This window comes from Scyliorhinus canicula, chromosome 20 (genome assembly GCF_902713615.1).
Source record: "Scyliorhinus canicula chromosome 20, sScyCan1.1, whole genome shotgun sequence".
Taxonomy (NCBI): Eukaryota; Metazoa; Chordata; class Chondrichthyes; order Carcharhiniformes; family Scyliorhinidae; genus Scyliorhinus; species Scyliorhinus canicula.
Window position 1 is genome coordinate 95,797,990 of NC_052165.1, and position 24,627 is coordinate 95,822,616.

The 24,627-nt window shown below is 52.1% G+C and overlaps 1 protein-coding gene across 1 annotated transcript in view; it reads left to right on the top strand.

Moving 5' to 3' along the window:
• LOC119954817 (sporulation-specific protein 15-like) overlaps positions 1 to 24,627 on the top strand; it is a 522,687-nt gene that overhangs the window by 333,449 nt on the left and 164,611 nt on the right. Inside the window, exon 14 of the mRNA XM_038780358.1 lies at positions 13,090 to 13,362. Within this exon, the coding sequence (XP_038636286.1) occupies positions 13,090 to 13,362 (273 nt within the window). The remainder of the gene's footprint in view (positions 1 to 13,089; positions 13,363 to 24,627) is intronic.

Here is a 24,627-nt window from a genome sequence, read left to right on the forward strand (position 1 = left end):
GACTACAGTCAGACCATCAACAGGTTTACGCAGCTGGACGCGTATCCTCTCCCACGTATCTCCGACCTGGTTAACAGGATCGCGCAGTACAAAGTATTTTCCACGGTGGACCTTAAGTCTGCCTGTCACCAGCTCCCCATCCGCGCGAGTGACTGAAAGTACACTGCGTTCGAAGCGGATGGGCGACTCTACCACTTTTTAAGGATTCCCTTTGGTGTCACGAATGGGGTCTCGGTCTTCCAAAGGGAGATGGACCGAATGGTTGACCAGTACGATTTACGAGCCACCTTCCCGTATCTCGACAATGTCACCATCTGCGGCCATGACCAGCAGGACCACGACACCAACCTCCACAAATTCCTCTGAACCGCAAAACTCCTTAACCTCACGTACAATAAGGATAAATGCGTGTTTAGCACCGACCGTCTAGCCATCCTCGGCTACGTAGTGCGTAACGGAGTGATAGGCACCGACCCCGAACGCATGCGCCCCTTATGGAACTCCCCCTTCCCAACTCCCTCAAAGCCCTCAAGCGCTGTTTGAGCTTCTTCTCATATTATGCCTAGTGGGTCCCCAATTACGCCGACAAAGCCCGCCCACTCATCCAGTCCACCTCCTTTCCCCTGTCAATGGAGACCCGCCAGACCTTTAGCCGCAACAAAGCAGACATCGCAAAGGCTACGATGCGTGCTATCGACGAGTCCCTTCCCTTTCAAGTCGCGAGCAACGTGTCTGATGTAGCTCTGGCGGGAACCCTCATTCAAGCGGGCAGACCCGTGGCCTTCTTCTCCTGTACCCTCCATGCATCCGAAATCCGCCATTCCTCGGTCAAGAAGGAAGATGTGGAGATGCCGGCGTTGGACTGGGGTGAGCACAGTAAGAAGTCTTACAACACCAGGTTAAAGTCCAACAGGTTTGTTTCAAACACTAGCTTTCGGAGCACTGCTCCTTCACCTGAGGAAGGAGCTGCGCTCCTAAAGCTCGTGTTTGAAACAAACCTGTTGGGCTTTAACCTGGTGTTGTAAGACTTCTTATCGAGAAGGAGGCACAGGCCATAGTCGAAGCTGTGTGACATTGGAGGCACTATCTGGCCGGCAGGAGGTTTACCCTCCTCACAGGTCAGTGGCCTTCATGTTTGATAATGCACAGAGGGGCAAGATAAAGAACGATAAGATCTTGCGGTGGCGGATCGAGTTGTCCACGTACAACTACGATATCTTGTATCGTCCTGGGAAGCTCAACGAGCCTCCTGATGCCCTGTCCCACGGTACCTGCGCCAACGCACAGGTGGACCGCCTCCGCACCCTCCACGCGGACCTCTGCCATCCAGGGGTAACCCGTTTCTATCACTTTATCAAGACCCATAACCTGCCCTACTCCATCGAGGAGGTCAGGACCGTGACTAGGGAATGCCACATCTGCGCGGAATGCAAACCGCACTTTTACTGCCCTGAACAAGCGATTCTTATAAATGCTTCCCGCCCCTTTGAACATCTCAGCATGGACTTCAAAGGTCCCCTCCCCTCCGACAACCGCAACACGTATTTCCTCAACGTGATTGACGAGTACTCCCGCTTCCCTTTCGCCATCCCCTGCCCCGACATGACCACGACCACCATTATCAAAGCCCTGCACACCACCTTCTCCCTGTTCGGTTCACCCGCGTACATCCACAGCGATCGAGGGTCCTCATTTATTATTATTTTTTAAATAATTTTTATTCAGATTTTCACAAAATATCAATAACAGAAAATATTAACAAAAAATATTATCAGAAACGACCCCCCACCCCGGGCTGCTGCCGGCCTATTTCCCTATCGTTCTGCCAGGAAATCTAGGAACGGCTGCCACCGTCTGAAAAACCCTTGTACTGATCCCCTCAGGGCAAATTTCACCCTCTCCAATTTAATAAACCCCACCATATCATTGATCCAGGCCTCCACGCTTGGGGGCCTCGCATCCTTCCATTGGAGCAGGATCCTCTGCCGGGCTACTAGGGACGCAAAGAGCAGAACACCGGCCTCTTTCGCCTCCTGCACTCCCGGCTCCACTGCAACCCCAAAAATTGCGAGTCCCCAGCCTGGCTCGACCCTGGATCCCACCACCCTCGACACCGTCCTTGCTACCCCCTTCCAAAATTCCTCCAGCGCTGGGCACGCCCAAAACATATGGGCGTGGTTCGCTGGGCTCCCCGAGCACCTAGCACACCTGTCCCCCGAAAAACCTACTCATCCTCGTCCCAGTCATGTGGGCCCTATGCAGCAACTTGAACTGTATGAGGCTAAGCCTCGCACAGGAAGAGGAGGAATTCACTCTCTCCAGGGCATCCACCCACGTCCCCTCCTCAATCTCCTCACCCAACTCCTCTTCCCATTTACCCTTCAGCTCCTCCACCGAGGCCTCGTCTACCTCCTGCATTACGCGGTATGTGTCCAAAATCCTCCCTCCTCCAACCCACACCCCCGAGAGCAACCGATCCCGCACCCCTCGTGGGGGCAGCAAGGGGAACCCCACCACCTGCCCCCTGGCAAACGCCCTTACCTGCATGTACCTAAACATGTTCCCCGGGGGGAGCCCGAACTTCCCCTCTAACTCACCCAGGCTCGCAAACTTCCCGTCAACAAACAGGTCCCTCAACCTCCTAACCCCTGCCCTGTGCCAACTCAGAAACCCGCCATCGATTCTCCCTGGAACAAACCGGTGGTTCCCCCTGTATCGGGGACCCCATCGAGACCGTCACCTCCCCCTTGTGCCGTCTCCATTGCCCCCAGATTTTGAGGGTAGCTGCCACCACTGGGCTCGTGGTATACCTCGTTGGAGGGAGCGGCAACGGCGCCGTTACCAGCGCCTCCAGGCTCGTGCCCACACAGGACGCCATCTCCATCCTCTTCCATGCTGCCCCCTCACCCTCCATCACCCACTTACGCACCATCGCTGCGTTGGCAGCCCAATAGTACCCACAGAGGTTGGGCAGTGCCAGCCACCCCCCTATCTCTGCCCCGCTGCAAAAACACCCATCTCACCCTTGGGGTCCCGTGCGCCCATACAAACCCCGTAATACTCCTGTTGACTCTCCTAAAAAAGGCCTTCGGGATAAGGATGGGGAGGCACTGGAACAGGAACAATAACCTCGGGAGCACCGTCATCTTGACTGACTGCATCCTGCCCGCCAGCGACAGCGGCAACATGTCCCATCTTCTAAACTCCTCCTCCATTTGCTCCACCAGCCTAGTGAGGTTAAGTTTGTGTAGGGCCCCCCCAGCTCCTAGCAACCTGGACTCCCAGGTACCTAAAGCTCCTCTCCGCCCTTTTTAGTGGGAGCCTACCAATCCCCTCCTCTTGATCCCCCGGGTGCACGACGAACAACTCGCTCTTACCCAGGTTGAGCTTGTACCCTGAGAAGTCCCCAAATTCCCTGAGAATCTTCATCACCTCCGGCATTCCCCCCACTGGGTCCGCCACATATAGCAATAAGTCATCTGCATAAAGCGACACTCGATGCTCCTCCCCACCCCACACCAACCCCCTCCAGTTCCTCGACTCCCTCAACGCCATGGCCAGGGGCTCAATTGCCAACGCAAAGAGCAAAGGGGGACAGGGGACGCCCCTGTCTCGTCCCTCGGTATAACCGAAAGTACTCCGATCTCCTCCTATTCGTGGCCACGCTCTCCATCGGGGCCTCATATAACAGCCTCACCCATCTGACAAACCCCTCCCCGAACCCAAACCTCTCTAGCACCTCCCACAAGTACCCCCACTCAACCCTATCAAAGGCCTTCTCCGCGTCCAGCGCCACCACTATCTCCGCCTCCCCTTCTACCGCCGGCATCATTATAACATTCAAGAGCCTCCGTATGTTGGTGTTCAGCTGCCTTCCCTTCACGAACCCCGTCTGATCCTCAAGGATGACCCCTGGCACACAGTCCTCTATCCTTGTGGCCAAGGTCTTTGCCAACAGCTTGGCATCTACATTTAACAGCGAGATCGGCCTGTATGAGCCACACTGCAGGGGGTCCTTGTCCCGCTTAAGGATCAAGGAAATCAGCGCCCGGGACATAGTCTGGGGGCAAAGCCCCCCCCCCCTCCGTTGCCTCGTTGAAGGTCCTAACCAACACAGGGCCCAGCAGGTCTGCATACATCTAATAGAATTCGGCCGGAAACCCATCCGGCCCCGGCGCCTTCCCCGACTACATGCTGCCAATCCCAGTGACCAGCTCCTCCAGCTCGATCGGCGCCCCCAGTCCCTCCACCTGCCCCTCCTCCACCTTCGGGAATCTCAGCTTGTCCAAGAAGTGCCCCATTCCCCCTCCCCCCCTCCACTGGGGGTTCAGACCGATACAATTCCCCGTAAAAGTCCCTGAAGACCCCATTGATGTCTACCCCCCTTCGCACCACATTCCCTCCCCTATCCATCACTCCCCCAATCTCCCTGGCCGCATCCCGCTTGTGGAGCTGATGTGCCAGCATCCTGCTCGCCTTCTCTCCATATTCATAAACCACTTCCTGTGCCTTCCTCCACTGAGCTTCCGCCTTTCTGGTGGCCAGTAAGTCGAACTTGGCCTGAAGGCTACGCCTCTCCTCCAGCAATCCCTCCTCCGGAGCCTCCGCATATCTCCTATCCACCCTCACCAACTCCCCCACCAGCCTCTCCCTCTCTCTCTGCTCTCTCCACTCTCGAAATCAGCCCCCTGCTCATAATAAAAAATCGATCCGGGAATAGTGGGCAGCAGGGTAGCATGGTGGTTAGCATAAATGCTTCACACCTCCAGGGTCCCAGGTTCGATTCCCGGCTGGGTCACTGTCTGTGCGGAGTCTGCACGTCCTCCCCGTGTGTGCGTGGGTTTCCTCCGGGTGCTCCGGTTTCCTCCCACAGTCCAAAGATGTGCGGGTTAGGTGGATTGGCCATGATCAATTTCCTGTAGTGTCCTAAAAAGTAAGGTTAAGGGGGGGGTTGTTGGGTTACGGGTATAGGGTGGATACGTGGGTTTGAGTGGGGTGATCATTGCTCGGCACAACATCGAGGGCCGAAGGGCCTGTTCTGTGCTGTACTGTTCTATGTTCTATTTCTAATAGGCCGGGAGAAGAATGAAAACTCCCTGGCCCTCGGCCTCGCAAACCTCCAAGGATCCACCCCTCCCATCTGGTCCATGAACCCCCTCAACACCTTAGCCGCCGCTGGCCTCCTACCCGTCCGGGACCTGGATCGATCCAGTGGGGGATCCAGCACTGTATTGAAGCCCCCCCCCCCATTATCAGGCCTCCAGATCTGGAATGCGGCCCAACTTGCGCCACAGAAAACCCACATCGTCCCAGTTTGGGGCGTATACGTTAACCAGCACCACCCGCTCCCCCTGCAGCTTACCGCTCACCATCACATACCTCCCGCCGCTGTCCGCCACCACATTCAACGCCTCAAACGACACCCTCTTCCCCACCAGGATCACCATCCCCCGATTTTTTGCATCCAGCCCTGAATGAAACACTTGGCCTACCCATCCCTTCCTCAGTCTAACCTGACCCGCCACCTTCAGGTGTGTCTCCTGGAGCATGGCCACATCCGCCTTCAGCCCCTTCAGGTGGCAAACACCCGGGCCCGTTTGACCGGCCCATTCAGCCCCCTCACATTCCAGGTTATCAGCCGGATCAGGGGGCCCCCTGTCCCCCTTCCCCGCCGACTAGCCATAACGCATCCCCTGCCCGCTCCAGGCCATCGCCCCCCCCCCCCCCATGCTCGGTCCGTTCCCCATGGCGGCAAACTCCCATCCCGACCCCCCCTGCATACTCCAACTCCTTCCTGGCCATTCCAGCGGCAGCCCGGTAACCCCCCCCCCCCCCCCAAGCTAGGCCCACCCAACCGCGTTACACCCTCCATAGTACTCCCGTAAGCCAGCTGACTCCTGCGGACCCCGGCAACTCCCGCCACTCCTCCGACCCCTCCCAGCGTGGGACTACCCCTCCTCCCCAGTGCCCACCTGCAGGCTCTCCTCCTCCCCCTCCTGCTCTCATGCGGGAAAAAAGCCGGCGCTTCTCAGCTCCGACCCCGCCCCCATCAACCCTCAGCACGGGAAAAAGCCCGCGCTTTCCACCTGCCCAACCCCGCCTCCTCTAAGGCAGCTCCCATTGTCGGCCCAAGCCTCTCGCGGGGCCCCAGCCCCCTTCCCACCATCAGCTCCCCACACTACAAATCTACCTCCCACCTCGAGCCCATCCACTGAACCCACGCAAAAAGACAATGCCCCACCCACCCTGAAAACCACACAGAACCAGCATTTAACAGAAAGCCCCCCCTCAGAAAATAACACAGTTACATACAGACCCCCGCACCCAACCCTCAGTTTGAGTCCAACTTCTCGGCCTGCACAAAGGCCCACGCCTCCTCCGGGGACTCGAAGTAAAAGTGTCGGTCCCTGTAGGTGACCCACAGACGCGCCGGCTGCAACATGCCGAACTTCACTCCTTTTCTGTGTAGCACCGCCTTCGTCCGCTTGTACCCGGCCCTCCGCTTAGCCACCTCCGCACTCCAGTCCTGGTAGATCCGCACCACCGCGTTCTCCCACCTGCTAGCTGCTCCTTCTTGGCCCACCTGGGCACACACTCCCGGTCAAAGAACCGGTGGAACCGCACCAGCACCGCCCGCGGCGGCTCATTCGGCTTGGGCCTCCTGGCCAGTATTCTGTGGGCCTCCTCCAGCTCCAGGGGCCCCTGGAACGACCCAGCTCCCATCAGCGAATTCAGCAGGACGACTACGTAGGCCGCCAGGTCCGACCCCTCCAGCCCCTCCGTGAGGCCCAGGATCCGCAAATTTTTCCGCCTCGACTGGTTTTCCATCTCCTCGAACCGCTCCTGCCACTTTTTATGGAGCGCCTCGTGCATCTCCACCTTTACCGCGAGGGCTGAGGCCTCATCCTCTCTTGCAGAGGCCTGCTGTCGGATCTCCCGAATTGCCACCCCCTGGGCTGTCTGAGTCTCCAGCAGCTTGTCAATGGAAGCCTTCAGCGGCTCCAGCAGCTCCACTTTGAGCTCCCGAAAACAGCGTTGGAGAGTGTCCTGCTGCCCCTGCGCCCACTGCCTCCATGCCTCTAGGCCTCAGCCGGCCGCCATCTTGTGCTTCTTCCCCCGCTTTTCCAGAGGCGTTGCCACCGCTATCTTGCTGGCCCCACTCCTGGTCCAAGCCATATACCGATGGGGAACTGCTGCTGACTCCTTCCCACGTCGGGAATCATCGAATAAGTACCACTCTGTGGCCCTAAAAAGAGCCCAAAAGTCCGTTCCTGGCGGGAGCTGCCGAACATGCGGCTTAGCTCCGCATAGCCGCAACCGGAAGTCCGGGGGTCCTCCTTTATGAGCGATGAGCTGTGTCAATTCCTGCTCAGCCTCCAGCAGGACGACCAGCTATAATCCCCGGGGTAACGGACAGGTCGAGAGGGAGAACGGGACGGTCTGGAAGACCGTCCTACTGGCCCGACGGTCCAGAAATCTCCCAGTCACCCACTGGAAAGAGATCCTCCCAGACGCCCTCCACTCAATCCGGTCACTCCTCTGTACCTCCACTAACCAAACGCCTCACGAACGCCTTCTTGTTTTTCCCAGGAAGTCTTCCTCAGGGACCTCTCTCCCGACCTGGCTGGCTACCCCCGGGCCCATTCTGCTCCGGAAGCATGTGCGGGTGCACAAGTCGGACCCGTTGGTCGAAAGAGTCCAGTTCCACGCTAATCCGCAATACGCGTATGTGGAGTATCCCAACGGCCGACAGGACACGGTCTCCCTTCGGGACCTGGCACCCGCCGGATCTCGGCAACACCCTCCAGCAATCCCCCCCCCCCCCCCCCGGCTCCACCGACACCCCCACAGCCCAGCGGACAGGACGCCCCGGCCTGGGCCCCGCTAGCTCCGATCAGGAGTACGGATGCAGGAACAGAATCATCGCTCCCGGAGTCATGGACGACCACCGCTCCGACGTCGCCGGCACAGCAGCGCAGGTCAAACAGGACATCAAAGGCGCTCAATCGACTGATTGAATCGATGTGACCTACTGGTGGACTTCTACCTGCGGATTAACTCTTGTTTTCCTTGCCTGTTCTCCATTTATTTCCCCCCCAATTTTATACACTGTGCATAGTTGTTGTATTTTGCACATAATTGCGGGCCAGTGGGCAGCCATCAATGTAACGGTATGACCTAAACATCTCTAGTCATACTACCAGTCTCTCACATACTCGCGGGACACGCCCTCCCCTCTCATGTCCGCGATTTCCGTACCATCCCTCCCCCCCCCCCCCCGGTTCTTTTTCAACAAGGGGTAAATGTGGTAGTATGACTGGGGGTATTACGGTACCTGGAAGTGAGCTGCTATTGGTGCAGAGGACTCGCTGCCCATTAGCCCGGGTAAGTCATGTGCCTCTCAGCCGATTGGCTGAGAGTTAGGTAGCTCCGCCTACGAGGCGGGATATAAGAACCCGTGCTCCCCGGCAGTCTGCCTTTCTTCTGTACGTCTGCTGCTGGGCACACACCTTGTGCATTAAAGCCTATCGTTTGGATCTCATCTACGTTTTGTGTCCATTGATTGTGCATCAGACTAGAATTGCATACAACTGAGGCTTTATTGCTCTAAGTTGTGTGGCCCCCCACAGCAGCTGGCGAAATGGCTGCTGAATGGAGGACACGCATATTTATACTCCTCCTACTGGGCGGAGCCAGCAGGCAGGGCCTACCGGCGAACCTGTAGTACAGGCCCTACCTTACATCATCGAATAAAGGTGTGACAGTGGTTTCACATTCACCCCCTGTTAAAATTGAGTCCGGCGGGACTGGTGGAGAACTATATACAGCAATGAATTTATATTTACAGTATTTGAGCAGAAAAAAAAAATGTCTTTTGAAGTCCGGTGGACCAGTTGGATGTTTAACCGGTCCGGTGCCTTGATGTTCCGCTGGGAGCGACGTAGCAGTGGCGACGATGTCGATGCTGGCCTGATGTTCGGTGACTCCGGGAGTGTGCCGAAATCCTCTTCATCCTCGGGCGATGGGCAGGGGAAGGAGGGATGGTCCTGGTGGGGTTAATGCTGGGAGCACCGGGGGAGGGGAGGGTGGCGCCGGGCCGGAGGTGTGTGTGTGTGGAACCAGCTGGTGCCAGGTCCCTGAGGGAGACAGTATCCTGGCGGCCGTCGAGGTACGCCACGTAGGCATACTGGGGGTTCGCATAGAGCAATTGCACCCTCTCCACCAATGGATCCTCCACCTCAAGATTTTATCGTTTTTGATCTTGCCCCGCTGTGTGTTATTGAACATGAAGGCTACCGACTGTTGGTCAGCGACGAGGGTGAATCTCCTTCCGGCCAGGTAATGCCATCAATGCCACACAGCTTCAACAATAGCTTGGGCCTCTTTTCCGACGGATAAGTGCCGTATTTCGGAGGCATGCAGTGTGCGAGAGCAGAATGCCACGGGTCTGCCTGCCTGATTGAGGGTGGCGGCTACGGCGACGTCCGATGCGTCGCTCTCTACTTGAAAGGGGAGTGTCTCGTCTACTGCATGCATCCCGGCCTTGGCGATATCGGCTCTGATACGGGCGAAGGTCTGTTGAGCCTCGGCCGTCAGAGGAAAATGGGTGGCCTGCATGAGTGAGCGGGCCTTGTCCGCATAGTTTGGGACCCACTGGGTGGAGTATGAGAAGAACCCCAGGCATCGTTTGAGGGCCTTGGGGCAGTGGGGGGAGGGGAGCTCCATGAGGGGGCGCATGCGGTCGGGATCGGGCCCCAGAACTCCGTTCTGGGCCACATAGCCAAGTATGGCTAAGTGGGTCGTGCTAAACATGCACTTCTCCTTGTTGTAGGTGAGGTTTAGGAGAGTGGCGGTGTGGAGAAATTTGGCACTGTTGGCATCGTGGTCCTGCTGGTCATGGCTGCAGATGGTGACTTTATCTAGGTACAGGAAGGTGTCTCACAAACCGTACCGGTCGACCATTCGGTCCATCTACCTTTGGAGGACCGAGACCCCATTAGTGACGCCAAAGGGGTCCCGAGGAAGTAATAGAGAGGACCGTCCGCCTCCAAGGCAATGTATGGACGGTCCGATTTACGAATGAGAAGCTGGTGGTAGGCAGATTTGATGTCTACCATTGAGAGGACCCGGTACTGTGCAATCTGATTGACCATCTCAGATATGCGTGGGAGGGGGTACGCGTCGAGCTGCGTGCACCGATTGATGGTCTGGCTGTAGTCCACCACAATTCTGTGTTTCTACCCAGTTTTAACGACTACCACTTGGGCTCTCCAGGGGCTGTTGGTGGGCTCGATGATGCCTTCCCGCAGTAGCCGCTGGACCTCCGACCTGATGATGGTCTTGTTCTGAGCGCTGTACCGTCTGCTCCTGGTGGCGACGGGTTTGCAATCCGGAGTTAGATTGGCGAAGAGGGAAGGTGGATCGATCTTTAGGGTCGCGAGGCTGCACACAGTGAGGTGTGGTAGGGGACGGCCGAATTTGAGGGTTAGGCTCTGGATATTGCACTGGAAGTTCAGGCCTACTAGTAGGGCAGCGCAGAGGTTAGGGAGGACGTAGAGGCGGAAGTGACTGGCGAGTACGTGCCTGGCGAATAGCGTGTCCGTCTTCTGCGCGTAGTTTTCTTTGAGAAGCATAGTTCAGGGCATCCTGGATCAGCGGAAACACGTTGGAGCTCAACGTTGAGTACAGGATCTGTATCTTCTGAGCCTCCGTCGGAGGGGTGGTCGCTGAGTTGATATAGGCCTCGGAGCAAGCTAGCCAGTGATTAAAGTCCTTTTTGGCATCGCTTGATTGCAGATCCAGCTGCAGGTGATCTGGCTTGATACGGGGCTCCACCTTTTCGAAAATCTTAGAGCAATAAATTGATGCACGATCAATTGAACAAAGACGAGAGTTCGATACAACTGAGGCTTTATCGCTCTAAGATGTGTTGCATCCCACAGCAGCTGGCAAAATGGCTACTGAATGGACGACACGCATATTTATACTGGGTGGAGCCAGCAGGCAGGGGCTAAGGGCAAACATGCAGTACAGGACCTACCCTACATCACCAAATAAAGGTGTAAAGTGGTTTACCACATCCTGTGAGTGTTTGATGGGACTGTGTAGAGGGAGCTTTACTCTGTATCTAACCCCGTGCTGTACCTGTCCTGGGAGTGTTTGATGGGGACAGTGTAGAGGGAGCTTTACTCTGTATCTAACCCCGTGCTGTACCTGTCCTGGGAGTGTTTGATGGGACTGTGTAGAGGGAGCTTTACTCTGTATCTAACTCCGTGCTGTACCTGTCCTGGGAGTGTTTGATGGGGACAGTGAAGAGGGAGCTTTACTCTCTATCTAACCCCGTGCTGTACCTGTCCTGGGAGAGTTTGATGGGGACAATGTAGAACGAGCTTTTCTCTGTATCTAACCCCGTGCTGTACCCTGTCCTGGGAGTGGTTAATGGGGACAGTGTAGAGGGAGCTTTACTCTGTATCTAACCCCGTGCTGTACCTGTCCTGGGAGTGGTTAATGGGGACAGTGTAGAGGGAGCTTTACTCTGTATCTAACCCTGTGCTGTACCTGTCCTGGGAGGGTTTGATGGGGACAGTGTAGAGGGAGCTTTACTCTGTATCTAACCCCGTGCTGTACCTGTCCTGGGAGTGTTTGATGGGGCTGTGTAGAGGGAGCTTTACTCTGTATCTAACCCCGTGCTGTACCTGTCCTGAGAGTGTTTGATGGGGACAGTGTGGAGGGAGCTTTACTCTGTATCTAACCCCGTGCTGTACCTGTCCTGGGAGTGTTTGATAGGGACAGTGTGTCGGGAGCTTTACTCTGTATCTAACCCAGTGCTGTACCCTGTCCTGGGAGTGTTTGATGGGGACAGTGCAGAGGGAGCTTTACTCTGTATCTAACCCCGTGCTGTACCTGTCCTGGGAGTGTTTGATGGGGACAGTATAGAGGGAGCTTTACTCGGTTTCTAACCCCATGCTGTACCCTGTCCTGGGAGTGGTTAATGGGGACAGTGTAGAGGGAGCTTTACTCTGTATCTAACCCCGTGCTGTACCTGTCCTGGGAGTGTTTGATGGGGACAGTGTAGAGGGAGCTTTACTCTGTATCTAACCCCGTGCTGTACGTGTCCTGGGAGTGATTGAGGGGACAGTGTAGAGGGAGCTTTACTCTGTATCTAACCCCGTGCTGTACCTGTCCTGGGAATGATTGATGGGGACAGTGTAGAGGGAGCTTTACTCTGTATCTAACCCTGTGCTGTACCTGTCCTGGGAGTGATTGATGGGGACAGTGTGGAGGGAGCTTTACTCTGTATCTAACCCGTGCTGTACCTGTCCTGGGAGTGTTTGATGGGGACAGTGTAGAGGGAGCTTTACTCTGTATCTAACCCCGTGCTGTACCTGTCCTGGGAGTGTTTGATGGGGACAGTGTGGAGGGAGCTTTACTCTGTATCTAACCCAGTGCTGTTCCTGTCCTGGGAGTGTTTGATGGGGACAGTGTAGAGGGAGCTTTACTCTGTATCTAACCCAGTGCTGTACCCTGTCCTGGGAGTGTTTGATGGGGACAGCGTAGAGGGAGCTTTACTCTGTATCTAACCCCGTGCTGTACCCTGTCCTGGGAGTGGTTAATGGGGACAGTGTAGAGGGAGCTTTACTCTGTATCTAACCCCGTGATGTACCCTGTCCTGGGAGTGTTTGATGGGGACAATGTAGAGCGAGCTTTACTCTGTATCTAACCGCGTGCTGTACCTGTCCTGGGAAGGTTTGATGGGGACAGTGTAGAGGGAGCTTTACTCTGTATCTAACCCCGTGCTGTACCTGTCCTGGGAGTGTTTGATGGGGACAGTGTAGAGGGAGCTTTACTCTGTATCTAACCCCGTGCTGTACCTGTCCTGGGAGTGTTTGATGGGGACAGTGTAGAGGGAGCTTTACTCTGTATCTAACCCCGTGCTGTACCTGTCCTGGGAGTGTTTGATGGGGACAGTGTAGAGGGAGCTTTACTCTGTATCTAACCCCGTGCTGTACCTGTCCTCAGAGTGTGTGATGGGGCCAGTACAGCGGGAGCTTTACTTAGTATCTAATAGTTGTGTTTGTTTTCTGTCAGGGGGGAGATACAGAGGATTATCTGGAAAGACTGAAGACCAGTCCACACTCAATGCAGACCCGCCTGGAGGGGAAAGTCAAAGTCCTGATGGATGATTTTCAGAAACATCTGAGAGGGAGTGAGGAGAATACAACAGACGTCAATGAGTTGGATGAGCTATTGAAGAATGAGCTTGAGACCTTCTGCAACGCTTACCGTCAGATGTTCCAGGTGGCGATTGACGAACTAAAGAAGGAAACGCTGGAAGAGTTTAAAAGTTACTCCAAGCAACAGGTGCATAGATACATAGAAAATATGAGCAGGAGTAGGCCATTATCTTTCAGAGCCTGCTCTGGCATTCAATATGATCATGGCTGATTCTCTAACTCAATGGCATCTCCTCCTGTCTCCCCATACCCTGATGGTTTTAGGGTCTTAAAATGTACCTATTTCCTTTGTTAGTACATTCAGTGATTTGATCTTCATGCCTTCTGTGGCAGAGAATTCCACAGTGAGGGCGAAATCCAGATCGCGGCATTTCACAAGATCTCATTAGATGTCGCCTCTCACGAGGTTTAACGGCCTCGTCACATCATCGATTCGGGCGAGACGAGGCCGTTCGATCGCACATAACATCTGTGCATCCAGTCCTGTCAGAACTTTACACATTTCCGTTCTCACTCCTCTAAATTCCAGCCAATACAGTCGACCCAATCTCTCATAAAACAATCCTGCCACCCCAGGAATCAGTCTGGTGAAACTTCACTGCACTCCCACTATAGCTAATATTGCCATTCTTAGATAAGGGGACAAAACTGCACACAATATTCCCGGTGTGATGTCACCAAGGACCTGTATAGATGTTTCCTCTTGCACTCAAAGCCTATTGTAATGAAGGCCATCACACCATTTGCCTTCCTAACCTCTTGCTGTCCCTGTATGCTTACTTTCAGTGACTGATGCACTTGGACATCCAGCTCCCATTGTACCTGAACATTTCCCAATCTATCACCATGTTAGTAACACTCTGTTTCACCATCTGAATTGGAGAATTTCACATTTGTCCATGTTTACTGCATCTGCCACGTATTTGCCCACTCATTCAACTTGCCCAAATCACCTTGAAGCCTCAAACATGCTCCTCTCCACTCACATTCCCACCAAGCTTTATGTCCAAAGCAAACTTGGAAATATTACATTTGATTCCCCCAACAAATCATTGATATATATATTGTGAAAAGCTGGAGCCCAAGCACTGATCACTCGGGTATCTCACTAGCCACCTCCTGGAAAACTACCCATTTATTCCTGTTCTCTGGGTGGATTTTTCCTTTCATTCCGCTGCCGGAATTTTGTGGTCCCAATGGTAGCAGCCCCCCCACAGCAGATTCCCCAGCAGTGGAGGGTGCGAGCCATTCAAAACGCCTTAGTTTAATTGCTCTGCAGTCAGTCCACTTTTGTGTTAGGAGCAAACTTACTCTTGTACTCTATTCTTCCCGTCTTGATCAATTTCTTCATCTCCCTTTGCCGAATTCTGTACTGAACGAGAGTCCGCCTGCGAGCTTCGCAGAGAGATCTTCTATGCGGGGCATGGGATATCGGTCTAGCCGGGAAGCTGAGTTTACCGTCAATTTATAGTCGCCGCACAAATGAACCGTGTTATCTGTCCTCATTACTAGCATGACAGGCACTGCGTAGTCAGCTAAATGGATGGGCCTGATAATACCCAGGGACTCCAAACGAGTGAGTTCTGCTTTCATTTTCTCGAGCAAAGCATAAGGAACTGGGTGCACCTGGAAATATCATGGCGTTGCTTCCGGGTCAACCTGAATACGGGCTACGGCCCCTTCCCCAAACTGGGCTGGAATACTTCTGGGTATCTTCCCAGCACCTCAGTCAAACCACCAGAAGCCATTTGAAGAATGTCCTGCCACTGCAGATGGAAATGGCATAACCAGTCCTGACCCAACAGGCTGGATCCGTGGCCTTGCACCACGATGAATGGGACGTGCCCCGACTGGCGGCCATAAGCGACAGGGGTCACCGTAGTCTCAGCAATGTCTTAATGGTTCCCCCGTACAGGTGAAAACCCCAGAGACCACTGCGCCTGTGTCCAACTCCAATTCAAGCGGGTGACCATTTACCAGTATCATCACCTTAATGGGGGGCACTGAGTGGGGGGGGGGGGGGGGGGGGGGGGGGGGGGCGTGCGGCTGCCAGGCAATGCAGATGCAGGCAATCATCGTCCTCCATCCCCTCATCCGCGGGTGCATCATCCTCGGGTTCAACAGGGAGGAAGGTAGAGGCCTCTGACGTGGCCATGACCGGTGTCTGTCCCGGGGTCAGTGCCTGAGCACGCTCCACATCTATGGGCTCTGTAGAAGGCTCTCCTCGGGCAGGAACATCTGACAGCCACTGGCGTGAGCCCTATGGCGCCCCGTCCAAGGCATGGTAGGGGTACGGGTAGCGCCTTCGGATGGAAGGGGGCGCAAGGGCATGCACCTGTCTCCTCAAATTCCAAAGATTTTGCCTATATACTTTGGGAACCAATTCATATACATCCAAACAGCAATTTTTACTGTGACATAATCCCTAGGCACCTGCTCTGGCAAGACGGCATACACTTCCTTGTGCCCGCCCGTCAGCCTACTCTGCAGTGAAAATGTCCACTTCTCTTTTGGCCACTCCATTTGGGTTGCTATCTTTTCACAAGACAGGGGCTGAATTATTCACCCACCTATGTGGCCAAGTTCGCGAACGAGTGTGTGTTCGGTGTGGCGGGTCCATCAGGCCCTTGATTATGTTATATGTGACTGCCCCACAAGCCGTGAGGAGGACTATCATCTGCCGCTCGTCCCCAATGATGGCATTGGTGCAAAAAAACTGTTCCATCCGCTCCACATAAAAGGAACAATAGTCCGTACCTGCATCAAAAGCTTGGTATGTCTGCTATTTGTTAGGTGGTCTCTCGGACAATTTCTGAGACGATGACGCTGTCGGCAGCTCTGATTCATCCTTATCGCCAGTGTTGCGTTTTGACGTAGCAACCACAAGAAGCGTTGATGAAAGCAACAAAAGTCTTTATTACTTGAATAACCATATGACACAACTCCTGCACGGACCCACTTCTGCGTTTTTATGTCCGGTGTGTTACGACAAATGGACTTATTAGTGATGGGCAGCATGGTTTTGTGAAGGGGAAGCCGTGCCTCAATAATTTGATCGAGTTTTTCGAGGAAGTGTCAAAGATGATAGATGAAGGAAAGGCAGTAGATGTTGTATACATGGACTTCAGTAAAGCCTCTGACAAGTTACCTCGTGGTAGACTGATACAAAAGGTGAAGTTACATGGGATCAGAGGAGATCTGGCATGTTGGATACTGAACTGGCTTGGGCACAGAAGACAGAGGGTAGTAGTAGAAGAGTGCTTTTCTGAATAGAAGACTATGACTAGCGGCATTCCACAGGGATCAGGGATCTTTATACATGGTGCATATAAATGATTTAGAATGTAACTGCTCTGATTAGTAAGCTCGCAGACAACGCAAAAATTGGTGGAGTTGCGGATAGTGAAGAGGATTGTCAGAGGATACAGCAGGATATAAACTGGTTGGAGACTTACACGGAGAAATGGCAGATGGAGTTTAATCCAGACAAGTGTGAGGTAATGCACTTTGGAAGGTCCAATGCATGTAGGAATTACGCAGTAAATAGTAGAACTCTTGCGATTACTGACAGACAGGGAGATCTGGGCATGCATGCCCACTGATTACCGAACATGTGGATAAGGTGGTTAAGAAGGCATATAGCATGCTGGCCTTCATCAGTCGGGGCATTGAATATAAAAATTGTAAGTCATGTTGCAGCTGTATAGGACCTCAGTTAGGCTTTATTTGGAATATTGTGCACAATTCTGGTCACCACACGACCAGAAGGACATGGATGCTTTGGAGAGGGTACAGGAACGGTTTACTAGGATGTTGCCTGGTATAGAGGTCATTAGCTATGAGGAGAGGTTAGATAAACTCGGTCTGTTCTCACTGGAACGATGGTGAGGTGACCTATAGAGATATACAGCACAGAACAGGCCCTTCGGCCCACGATGTTGTGCCGAACTTTTGTCCTAGGTTAATCTAAGGGCAATTTATCATGGCCAATCCACCCAACCTGCACATCTTTGGACCTGATAAAGGTCTACAGGATTTTGAGTGGCATGGAGAGAGTGGATAGTCAGATGCGCTTTCCAAGGGTAGGAGAGTCAAGTACCACTACTGCTACTGATAATAATAATCTTTATTGTCACAAGTAGGCTTACATTGCATTGAAGTTACTGTGAAAATCCCTCGTCGCCACATTCCAGCGCCTATTCGGGTACACAGAGGGAGAATTCAAAATGTCCAAATTATCTAACAGCCCATCTTTTTGGGACTAGTGGGAGGAAACCGGAGCACCCAGAGGAAACCTACGCAGACACGGGGAGAACGTGCAGACTCCGCACTGACAGAGCCCCAGCAGGAAATCGAACCTGGGACCCTGGCGCAGTGAAGCCACAGTGCTAACTACTGTGCTACCGTGCTGCCCGAGGGGGACATAGGTTTAAAGTCCGTGGGGAAAAGTTTAGAACAGATGTACGAGGCAAGTATTTTTTACACAGAGGGCGGTATCAATGTGGAATGCGCTGCCTGGGGAGGTGGTGGGAGCAGGTACGATAGCGGCATTTAAGGGGCATCTAGACAAATATATGAATAGGTTGGGAATGGAAGGAATCGGACTCCGTAAGTGCACATGGTTTTACTTTCGACAGGTACCATGGTCGGCGCAGGCTTGGAGGGCCGAAGGGCCTGTTTTGTTCTTTGTTGACAGCCTGGGCTAGTGCGTGGTCAATTCCAGCCTCAAAGGACCCAGACTCCCAACATAAATTAATTAACCAATAATTTGTGTATTTCCCTGCGACCTTTGACCCTTGACTGCTCCAATGACTGACAGTTTTAATCATCTACAGTCCTCCACTCTACCAGATGAGCTATCAAAGGGCAGCCATCCAATGATTTACAGGTACCAGATTTGTAAATAAAACATTTAGAAAACTGTTTATTTACAACAGTAAAAGAGTTAAACAAAAAGTGGCAAAAAAATAGAACGGTCTGCTAATCTAATAATTCCCCTAACTCCATCCTCCCCTCCACCCACATATACACAAGACATACACACAGTGGGGAAGGGAAGGGTCAAAATAATGGAGATTAAAAAGGGACGAGAGATGACAATGTTTGCTGCTGAGGTAGTAGTCTTTGTAGGCTCCGATCTTCTCAGAATACGAGGTGTTGAAAACCATAGGTTGGTTTGGATCTTCTAGTGACTGCCTTGAGTTTAGAGCTCAGAGGTGTTACCTTCATCACTGCTGACTTGGACTTTCACAGAGGACATTCCCTCAGGTCTGTGTAATTCTAACTTGCATCCACCAGATGGAGGACAGACTCACCGAGTCAAACTGAAGTTCCCAACATGAGAGTTTTAGATGGATTTACAATTGGACTCCTGCCTGCAGGAGGCGCTAGACTGGATCTTCATGCAGGTTACCCCGAGCCTTCAGGAAGAATCTTAACAGGTGGGAGAGAATTCAGAGATCTGGCTTCACAGTTGCCTCATCAGAACAGAAATGACTACTTGCTCCCAGCTCCCAGGTTGTGCTGAAAGACAAAGGTATTTAGTCACAAGTCCTCAGCTGAGGGAGATCTGCTTTAGCTTCCAATGGAACATTCACAGGTTGGCTGGAAGCATTTTAAATTGGCAGGCAGAGAGGCAATAGAGAGAGTCCACACGTGCTGTGTGCTGCTTTCAAGGTCGCAGCAGAGACTGGAAGACAAATTAGAACCTGCCTTCATTTCTGGAAAGCTTCCAGAGGCTTCTGAATGGCCCACCAATCACAATTGAGAATTGAACAAGCTCTAGAATTCCAGAAGAACCGATTGGCTACCGGCCAATCCCATAAAAATGTCATCATGAGACCCTGCCACACATCACTGCAGGTAGGGGAATCCGCTTGGGTCAGTTCAACTAGCAAACTGGTTTAGGGGGGATTCAAAAGTCTGTAGTTTAAAAGCAACCAGCAAGTCAGGAATTAAAAAGGGAAACCAAGATCATACAAGGATTTAAAGAGGTTCCTTACAGATGGTCTCCCCTTGTTAAGGGGAAGGAAGCCCCATCGAGGTCACGGGGAATCCGTCAGTCCACACCCTGTGACTCTTGTGGTGGTTACAACTGTAAAGGAAGCTTTACTCTGTATCTAACCCCGTGCTGTACCTGTCCTGTGACTCTTGTGGTGGTTACAATTGTAAAGGAAGCTTTACTCTGTATCTAACCCCGTGCTGTACCTGTCCTGGGAGTGTTTGATGGGGACAGTGTAGAGGGAGCTTTACTCTGTATCTAACCCCGTGCTGTACCTGTCCTGGGAGTGTTTGATGGGGAAAGTGTAGAGGGAGCTTTACTCTGTATCTAACCCCGTGCTGTACCCTGTCCTGGGAGTGTTTGATGGGGACAGTGTCGAGGGAGCTTTACTCTGTATCTAACCCCGTGCTGTACCTGTCCTGGGAGTGTCTGATGGGGACAGTGTAGAGGGAGCTTTACTCTGTATCTAACCCCGTGCTGTACCTGTCCTAGGAGTGTTTGATAGGGTCAGTGTAGAGGGAGCTTTACTCTGTATCTAACCCCGTGCTGTACCTGCCCTGGGAGTGTTTGATGGGGACAGTGTAGAGGGAGCTTTACTCTGTATCTAACCCCGTGCTGTACCTGTCCTGGGAGTGTTTGATGGGGCTGTGTAGCGGGAGCTTTACTCTGTATCTAACCCCGTGCTGTAATTGTCCTGGGAATGTTTGATGGGGACAGTGTAGAGGAAGCTTTGCTCTGTATCTAACCCCGTGCTGTACCTGTCCTGGGAGTGTTTGATGGGGACAGTGTAGAGGGAGCTTTACTCTGTATCTAACCCCGTGCTGTACCTGTCCTGGGAGTGTTTGATGGGGACAGTGTAGAGGGAGCTTTACTCTGTATCTAACCCCGTGCTGTACCTGTCCTGGGAGTGTTTGATGGGGACAGTGTAGAGGGAGCTTTATTCTGTATCTAACCCCGTGCTGTACCTGCCCTGGGAGTGTTTGATGGGGACAGTGTAGAGGAAGCTTTACTCTGTATCTGACCCCGTGCTGTAATTGTCCTGGGAGTGTTTGATGGGGACAGTGTAGAGGGAGCTTTACTCTGTATCTAACCCCGTGCTGTAATTGTCCTGGGAGTGTTTGATGGGGACAGTGTAGAGGGAGCTTTACTCTGTATATAACCCTGTTCACGAAACTAGACATGAGCCACGCCTACCTGCAGTTAAAACTGGTCAAGGGCTCCCAGAAGTTCGCTACGATCAACACCCTGAAGGGCATTACTGCAGCTATTTGGTAAACAACAATTTCTTAAAGGTACATCCACTACAGGTATTTGATAAACATCCATTTCTTCAAGGTACTCGCACATGACATGGTCGTGATCCCACCTTGATGCTCTGTGGCACAGGGTGCGATGTAATTTTGATGGACTTGATAAGCAACCAATCAGTGCTTCTGAACATCCGAGACATCTGTTCTCACTTGTGATTGGTGGAGCTATTCAGAACCTTCTGCAAGAAGGTTGGATCAGGAAAAGAATCTTCATTTTACTTCAGTCCTGTTCAGACCTCAAGAACAGCCAGGATCTGGTTTAGGCGCTTTCTCCCTGTCAGGCCTGTAAAGGTTTAAATCTCGGATTGAAGGCTAGGGAGCTGAAACTGACCTTCCTCTCTGCAGTCTGCTTAATCTGTGGGAGTTCGCCTGGAAGTACAACTTAATCTGAAAAAAATGGTCGATAAGTGGTCGAGAATTGCAGTGGACGGATATCCTTTTTTAAAATTCTCAAGTAGAGAAATCTAAAATTATCTAATTGAGATGGAAAGGCAAAGTAGTGGAGGTCTGTCAGGACTGAGCCGACCTACAGTTCTCAGTGTGAAGACCCCGATTGTTAAGAGTGAAAGTGACTTACCAGAGAGAATTCCACAGTGTGCAGGACTGGTTGAAGACCATCATTAGAAGATCGTTAGCAACAAAGACTGCTACCAAGCCAGCAAATAACCATCTTACACCCTTTATTGCATGTTATTTTCAATCCTTTCCCAATCCTGACTGTATGTCTGTCTTATGTGTGTCTGGGTGGAGGGTGGGAGGGTAGATTAGAAGGCTATTGTTCCATTCTTACAATTATATCTTTATGTTTTCTCTGCAGTTTTTAAAAAATGTTTTCTGTATAAACCTGGTGCCTGTAACTCATTGGAGCAGTCAAGGGTTAAAGATCTCAGGAAAATATACAAATTATTGGTTAATTCACTTGTGTTGGGTCTCTGGGCTGGGGTTTGATCTTGTACTCACACAGGGTAACATAAATTGGGGGCTTGTCCGAGATTGAAAACATTAGACGACGAATTTGGGGCATGGAGTAGATTCTGAATAAATATCAGGGGCAAAATTCTCCGACCCCCAGCAGGGTCGGAGAATCGCCTGGGGGGCGCCTGAAATCCCACCCCTGCCGTGGCAGAGATTCTCCGCCACCCGGGAAGTGGCGGCGGCGGAATCTCGCCACTCCGATCGGAGAGGCCCCTTCGGTGATTCACTGCCGGCGCATGCGCGGACCGGCGAAAGCCTTTCGGCCAGCCCCGCTGCCGGGGGCGCTGGTTTTTTGCGCCGGTCTTCTGGTGGCAACCGCTCCGGCACGGGGCTGGCCCCCAAATGTGGGGAGAATTCCCCACCCTTGGGGAGGCGCCACCCCTGAGTGGGTGAATTACAAATGGTGGGACCAGCTAATGTATCAAAGTTAGTGCGATTGCTAAACATTTAAATTTGAGCCAGGTGCCAGGAGCACAGGGAAGCCGACGTGATAGTGTTGCATCAGAGCATTCTTCTGGTGACAAAATGCAGCTGGAGAGAATTTGGTTGCAGTTAGAACACGAAAGGGAATTTTTAAAAACAGGAGATAGAAATGAAGAGAGAGGAAAGAGAAAGAGAGAGGAATGGGAAAGAGCGAGAGAGGAAAGACAAAAAGAGAGAAAAGAGATCAGGAAAGAGAGAGAGGATAAAGAAAATGAGAGAGAGAAAGTGAGAGGGTGTTCCAGCTTGAGGTACTGGAAAGGAATGGGAAGCTGCCAGAATGTGGATGAGAGCCCAGTGCTAGAACGGAATTCAGTGGTTATATGTTTAAGTTCATACAGGCTCTCCCAAAATTCGAAGAGAAGGAAGTAGAAACGTTCTTTCGGACTTTTGAGAAAATAGCAACCTAAATAGAAGGGCCAAAAGAGAAGTGGGCATTACCCCTGCAGATTAAGCTGATGGGGCAGGCACAGGAAGTTTATGCCGTCTTGTTAGAAGAGTAGTCTAGCGATTATGACACGGTCAAAAAGAATATTCTAGATTCATACAAACTGGTTCCCAAAGCATATCGGCAAAACATTCAGAATTTGAGGAGACAGCCGGGACGGACTTATGCAGAATTCGAGGGGGTTAAACAGAACAATTTAAATCTTTGAGGCTCTTAAAGAGGTCATTCTCTAAGAGGAGTTTAAGAATTCCTTACCTCCTTCACGTTCTCCCCGTGTGTGCGTGGGTTTCCTCCGGGTGCTCTGGTTTCCTCCCACAGTCCAAAGATGTGCAGGTTAGGTGGATTGGCCATGTTGAATTGGCCTTAGTGTCCAAAAAGGTTAGGTGGGGTTACTGGGTTACAGGGATAGAGTGGAGGCATGGGCTGATGTAGGTGCTCTTTCCAAGAGCCGGTGCAGACACGATGGGCTGAATAGCCTCCTTCTGCACTGTAAATTCTATGATTATAGTAAGAACCCATGTTGAAGACCAGAGGGTGAAAACTGCTGGACAAGCAGCAATTCTAACTGACGATTATGAGCTAATCCATAAAGTAAAATCTTTGTTCCATCACGCCCATAATTTGTAAAAGGTGTTGCACGTTTTACTATGGGTGTAATACGCGTTTATTGGAGTGTATTAACACGCCTCCGTTTAAAGGCCGTGTGCTTAACACTACTAGGCTCTATGTATGTATTTTCAGCTCGGGAGTCTCCAGATGCCGTATTGACACCTCACAAATATTCCAAGGTCAGGTTCAAAGTAATAAAACGATACACCGATTAGTAAGTTCCAAACGATCAATATTTATTATACAATTATAATTAATACGCATGCACACGCTAAGGGACTAAGCTATGACTAAACTAAGCAATCAGAATACTTAACTAAACAGGAACAGGCAAGGTCAGGGAGCGAGGCCTTTGTTCCGATCTTGGTCTGCAACCTTCAGAGAGTGTGCTGGTCGCTGGGGGTCTAGAGGGCCTGGTTCGCGTAGCGAGCGTCGTATTGTCACTTACGGTTCGGCGGCTGGTGCTCAACGGCTGGAGTCAGGATACAGGTTGGAGTTCTTGGTCAAAGCCGGAGCACGAAACAACAGACAGGACCATGGGTGGGGGTCTATCTTTTATAGGGGTCCCCAATGTCCGTGCCTTTTCTGGACGGGCTTTACCTTCAGGTATCGATTGGATCACTCCCAATCGATATCTTTTGAATTCCTCCAATGTGAGGGTTTTTCTTGATGGCGGGGGCGGTTTCTATAGTGGATACTTCTGGTGCCGCTCTGTCTGGACATCCACTTAAAGTATCTTATTCAAACCCAAATGTTGCCATTGTGTGTGCCTAGATCTGGACTGCCTCATTAGTATGTAAAGCGTTTTGCTATTATCACCTTTGGTTTGAGATCTTCCACCTGGCCAGAAACTAGTTTTGCTGCTTGCAAAATGCTAATGAGTCTTTGCAGACTGCTGCCTTGGCTAAACTGCTTTTCCCTGCAGTCTTAGCGATTCTCCATTTTGTTTAGTCCAGTGTCCATTTTAGGTGGTTCCAGTGGCTACAAAGGATAGGAGAGTGAGAGGATGGCCGGCAGCCAAGGTAGCTGGATTGCTGCAAAGGCCCCGGGATCCCGCCTCAGATCAGAAAGCAAGGTACTGGGGGCTGGAAGGCATCACGGTAGCACAGTGGTTAGCACTGTTACTTCACAGCACCAGGATCCCGGGTTCGATTCCCGGCTTGGGTCACTGTCTGTGTGGAGTCTGCACGTTCTCCCTGTGTTTGCGTGGGTTTCCTCCGGGTGCTCCGGTTTCTTTCCACAAGTCCGGAAAAACGTGCTTGTTAGATAATTTGGACATTTTGAATTCTCCCTCTGTGTACCTGAACAGGCGCCGGAATGTGGCGACTAGGGGCTTTTCACAGTAACTTCATTGCAGTGTTAATGTAAGCCAGCTTGTGACAATAAAGATTATTATTCTGTGAAACTTGGAGACTTATGTGTCACCATTGTAACAAGGTGGGACGTTTGGCCGGCATATAGAAGTAACAAGGAAGGCCCATGGGACTTGAGGGTTCACAGGGAGGATTGTAAAAAGGGAGCAAAAGTTAAGAATGCTAAGGTGCACACGGTAACATTAACTGGACTTAG